This window comes from Trametes versicolor (assembly GCF_000271585.1).
Source record: "Trametes versicolor FP-101664 SS1 unplaced genomic scaffold TRAVEscaffold_12, whole genome shotgun sequence".
In the NCBI taxonomy this organism is placed as follows: Eukaryota; Fungi; Basidiomycota; class Agaricomycetes; order Polyporales; family Polyporaceae; genus Trametes; species Trametes versicolor.
Genome location: NW_007360332.1, coordinates 1,587,366 through 1,592,315, shown reverse-complemented (window position 1 = coordinate 1,592,315; position 4,950 = coordinate 1,587,366). Strand labels below are relative to the sequence as shown.

The following is a 4,950-nucleotide window of genomic DNA, read 5'->3' as shown; positions in this document are numbered from 1 at the left end:
GTGCGGGCGTCGACGCGGACTGCGCGGGAGTCGGTGTTGGTGTCGACGCGGACTGCGCGGGCGTCGACGCGGACTGCGCGGGCGTCGACGCGGACTGCGCGGGAGTCGGCGCGGACTGCGCGGGCGTCGGCGCGGACTGCATGGGCGATGGGGGTGTCGAGGAGGCGAACGCAGAGGGCTCCGGCGGCGTTGCGGGCAGTTGGCCGGCCAGGACAGTCAGTGGCGATAGCTGCGGGGTTTCCAGCTGCTCGACGGGTGTGCCCCCTGCCGCGGCAGCAGAGGAAGACGCGGCGCCGACGCCTCGAGCAGCGAGGCGACCAGATTGTCGCACAGGCCCCGCGGGACCGGAGGTACCTTCATGGCCACCCGTTTTTTTGCCATTCTTCTTCTTCTTGCCACCTTGTTTGGCCTTGTCGAGGGCGGCCAACGGGTTGAGACAGAGCGGTATGAAGGGCGATGTGGTTGTCGCCGAAAGAATGATCTCCGCCGCGCGAACTCGGTTGCCAAGTGTCATGCGGTCGAACTCCTCGTACTGCGAGAGGCCGTAGAGCTCCATGCGCCTGCTGCGGGGGCTCCTCATGTCCAACTGACGTCGGACTGCGTCGTTCAGGTCGAGATCGTCGGCGGATGGGACAGCGATGTGCTCCGGAACCTCCCCATCCTCCTCATCCACCCACCCGTCTTCTTCCTCACCCCCCTGGCCTGCTCCTTCAACAGGTTCCTCCTGGCCACCCACACTCGCGCCCTCATCCTCATCCTCGTCCGACTCCGAGGTCTCCGTCTCTTCCTCAGACTCGGAGGACGACGCCTCCGACTCCTCGTCGCTTGCATCGCGAGCTTTGCGACGCGACCGCGACTTGCCCTTGGACGACTTTTGCCGCTTGGCGGCGCGTTTCGGAGAGGAGGCCCGGCGCTGTCGCTTGGAAGTACCCATGGCGGCGGGTGCGGTGATGGGGACAGTCGAGGTGTTGACGGCGGGCGCGGCGTCGGCGGTAGAGGCTCCGGGTGTCGCGTTGGCGGAGAAGAGAAGCGACGTTGTTGTGCCAGGAATGGGGGTGCCGTCCATCGTAGCTTGACCGCTCGCTCGAGCAAGACCCTCTGAAGATGATCAGCAGCAGACAGACGCGTCAGGGGGAGTTGACTTACCCGGAGTGCGTGCAAGGAACGCCGTAAACGCGCCCATGACGTCCTTCTTAAACCGCCCTGGATCGTGCAAGTGCCACGGCATAGGAGAGGGGCCGCCGGATTTGCCAGCACTCACGCTGTAGGAGGCACGGTAAGTAATGATGTCAAAAACAGAGAGAGAGGTACCAACATCTTCAGCTGGTTCCCGCCGGGGAGCGGGGCACCCGCCAAAAGCGTGACGTACATCCCGGTGTGCTCTCGGATGAGCTGCAGCAGCGGCTGCACCACCGCTGCAAGCTTGTCTCTGGCGCTGAAGTGGCATTAGTAACGATATATCGTGGATATGTGCTTGATACACACTGTGTCTGCGCAGCCTCCGTTGGCCGAGTCCTGACCGGCTCCTGCTGCTCCATCGCGACGTCCGCATCGCGTATCTCCTCGCACTCAGTTTGGAGGGCGGCGCGGTACTCTTCAGTCTCCTCCGCGAGGAGTTCGCGCGCGATGAGCGACCGCAGGGCGAGGACGCGTTCGCGCGGGGTATCTTCGGCGGCCCTTCGTTCTTCGAGCTCGGCGTCGATCTCCGGTTTCTTCTTGGACATGTACAGCTGCCAGGGAGCCAGCTGGCGAGGTGGCGGGGGAGGTTCTTCGCGGTTGACGAGCTCTGCGAGTACTTCCGTCCAAGGGTTCTCCATGTCTTGCAGGCGGTCGCGTACGTAGCGCATGTGCCGTTTGACGGTCTAATGAAGCTCAGTATAGCTCATACAAATAATTAATGCTGCCGAAACTCACCTTCTTCACGTCGTCGATGACCTTACCCTTGGCTTTGCGCTCCTCGGGACTAAACTCCTTTTCGTCGGGCAACGGCCAGGCTGACACGTCATCATCCTTGAGAGGCACCGTCCACGGGAACTGCACCCAGTACAGCTTGAAGAGCTTGGCCCAGAAATTGTTCTGCGGGGTACGGGCCGTTTTCTTGAGCTTGTTGAACTCGGGCTGGTGTTCTGCGAAAAACGCCAGCCGACCCGCACTGAAAACCCCGGGATTACCAGCCTTGCCGCCTTTTTTGGAGCGTTTTGACTTGCGCCGAGCACGAGTGGCGACAGAGCTAGTGTAGCGGGCGTTGGTGGTGGCATCGACGAATTCGACGTTGAGGGAGGCCATGCTGCCAGACGTGGAGGAGTGACGGGGCGGCGTTCCGAGGGCCGAGGAAGTCAAAGCTGAAGTCCGGGCTGCGCGGACGCCACGCCACGCCACGCGGATGTGGGCGCCTATGTAGGGTCCAAATCGGGCGATCGCTAACTCTGCGCGATCGCCTGCCTCCTCAGTCCAGCGCCGCCACCACTACCCCGCGATCGCACTTCGCCCTCACAATTGGACCCACCTCCCCTCACACCGCTTTCTCCATGGTCTCTCACAGTCTTCTGCGCGACTTCGATGGCGTGGCCAGAGCCATCGGGGAGTCCCCCAAGTTGGATCGTGCCGGCAACCCCATCCCAATCGGTCTTCCGGAGGACAAGGACGCGATCTACGTCGTCTGGGTAGGGCGCTGCATAGGGTTATTCTACAACTGGTGAGTTTACACATCTAGCTTCACTGATCTTCCGTCGACCGTGACTTCTGCTTCACAGGGGCCTCGCTCAGGCGATGACGTGCGGCTTCTCCGGGTGTGCGTTCAAGAAGTACCTCAGCCTCAAGGACGCCCTCCTGGGGTGGTTTCAAGGCCCCATCCGTGCTCAAGGAACCTGGAAGGTCCCCAAGCCTCGCCCCCCCATCTACACCATAGGCCCGCCGCCCGATCCCACCACTTCCCCCGCTAAGAATGATCCCCCCGCCCCCGAAGTCGACGTTGCGCCTCAGACCCCGCCCAGCATCCCCGTTGATCTTCCGCCCGAGAGCCCCAACTTCGAAGAGGAATACTGGGGAAGCGACGAGGATGCCGACGAGTTCCACGACCCCGAGGAGCCTCCCTCGACGCCGAGTCCTCCTGCCTCACCAACTCTTGTCCCGGCCCGCGGCGTCTCCCTGCGCGACTACATTGAGTCGCAGAAGACCGCTCCACCGGCGTCCCCGTCCATTGCCACTGCCTCCTCGTTTCCCCTCTCCTCCATGCTCACCGACGGTACAATCTCGCCGAACACCATCCATACGCCCCTGCTTGCCTCGCCGGTCTCGCTGGGCAGCCCGCTTAGCTCCCTGCACTCCTTCAGTCCCAAGCCCGTCCTTCACGGCTCCTCTCCCCTGCGCGGCGGCGCTAGCACGGCGCCTGCATCTGCAGACCCCTTCGGGCATGGCGGCCATGCGGACCCCGGCGCTTCCTCTCTCGGCGCCCCGCCCCGACGCGTCCGGATAGTTTACGTCGTCGTCCGTGGCGAGAAGCCCGGCATATATTTCGATAAGTAAGTTTGAACTATATGTACCAGTCATTCGTCGCTCATCCCGTACAGGAACCTCGCTCTCCAGATGGTCGGCACGAAGCCCGGCATCAAGATCGTGAAGTTCCCGTCCTTGAGCCGGGCCGGTTGGTATTTCGGGCTGGAGTACATGGCGGGGCGCGTCGGAAGGCCCGTGCTCGCGGGCGACGGAAAGCCCGTGCTCGCGGACGATGGAAGGCCCGTCCTCACCGACGCCGCTGAGGGGACCGAGGTTTAGATTTCGTCACTCGTGTATTTTTGCAGCTCACAATCTACGTCGCGCTCGAATCCACCAGATACTCGTTCTGCGCATACCCTAGGGTTCTAAGTCTAGATATACTTGGGCGACGGCCATCATGTACTGGACCTTAAATGCAGCGGCCGATAGCTGCTCCCAAAGCTTCCCCATGCTCTCCGGGGAGAAGCAGTCCAGCACCCCGCTACACACCAGATCCTGCACCTCGTCCAGTATGTCGTCCCCCCTGCCAATCCAGTCCCACGCCCTCCCCGTCCACGCCTCCATCGACGGTGCATCGGCCTTCGCGCACACGTAGTTGCGCTTGAAGCAGGTGTTGAATGAGTCAAGCTCGTCCGTGTAACCCCACCGGCACAACCTGTCGTTCAAGGCGGCCAACCGCGCGATGAGAACTTGGTCCGGAGTGAGCGGGATGCGAATGGGTGCGGCGGGTCTGCGGCGCAATGAGAAGTGCGGAGACCGATCTAGAATTATCATACTTACTTAGGGCTTGGTATAGGTCCAGGCGTTACGGCCACATCGCGAACCCCCTCGCTGGACGGTCGGGCGTTGGACGGACCCGCGTCGACGGCGCGCGCGCTGCTCGGGCCCGGGCCAGGATGTGGCTGCGGGTATTCCGTGGCGTCCGAAGCCGCCTGCGAGAGCAGCCGCCTGCACGGGATTTAGGGGGTGGGTAGGAGTGACGGGCGGCTCGAAGGCAACTTACGGTTTACGCCTTTCATAATAGTATCGGCGGTTGGCCATCCTGCGTCGCTCCCTCCTCAGGTTCTCCTCCTCCGGTGTCAGGGGCATCTTCTTTCGCCCCATCGAATGTCGGGAAACGGCGGGTTTATTAGACGGCGCGATGTGGCGGGAAGTGCGGCGCGGGAGCGGCTTTGGTACTCCGGGGAAGGGGACGTGCTGGCAACTTGCAGAAGAACGGGAGCAATGTCGTAAGTCTGGCGCCAGTGATTTGAACCAGGCGGATTTAAGACAGTCTTAAAAACTAGCGCTCAGATGCAGGTGCAGCTGCATGGGTCTGCACAGCTGCAAGTCCAGCGGTACTGAAGGTTTTCCCCCATTGCTGTCTTCCATGAACCACACGCAATATATTTCCATCAGTCCATGTATTCATTCAGAATGGGGTCGCACTTGCACAGGCGTGAGGTAGTTTATGTG

General features: G+C 62.1%; 3 protein-coding genes across 3 annotated transcripts; 1 reads left to right on the top strand and 2 right to left on the bottom strand.

Moving 5' to 3' along the window:
• Window positions 1-14: 14 nt before the first annotated feature.
• Window positions 15-2,286, bottom strand: TRAVEDRAFT_52755 (uncharacterized protein; the record flags this gene model as incomplete). The annotated part of the gene is made up of 5 exons (XM_008045352.1): window positions 15-1,098; window positions 1,147-1,262; window positions 1,316-1,429; window positions 1,486-1,862; window positions 1,915-2,286. Coding segments are annotated over 5 exons (2,063 nt in total), but the record flags the coding sequence as incomplete, so codon positions are not given.
• Window positions 2,287-2,528: 242 nt separating this feature from the next.
• TRAVEDRAFT_52754 (uncharacterized protein) lies at window positions 2,529-3,774 on the top strand (the record flags this gene model as incomplete). The annotated part of the gene is made up of 3 exons (XM_008045351.1): window positions 2,529-2,695; window positions 2,754-3,521; window positions 3,570-3,774. 3 exons carry the CDS (start codon window positions 2,529-2,531, stop codon window positions 3,772-3,774), a joined length of 1,140 nt encoding a protein of 379 aa, XP_008043542.1.
• A 78-nt stretch (window positions 3,775-3,852) lies between these two features.
• Window positions 3,853-4,584, bottom strand: TRAVEDRAFT_52753 (uncharacterized protein; the record flags this gene model as incomplete). Its single annotated transcript, XM_008045350.1, has 3 exons — window positions 3,853-4,225; window positions 4,276-4,443; window positions 4,499-4,584. The coding sequence occupies 3 exons, from the start codon at window positions 4,582-4,584 to the stop codon at window positions 3,853-3,855; spliced, it is 627 nt and encodes a 208-aa protein (XP_008043541.1).
• Window positions 4,585-4,950: the final 366 nt, after the last annotated feature.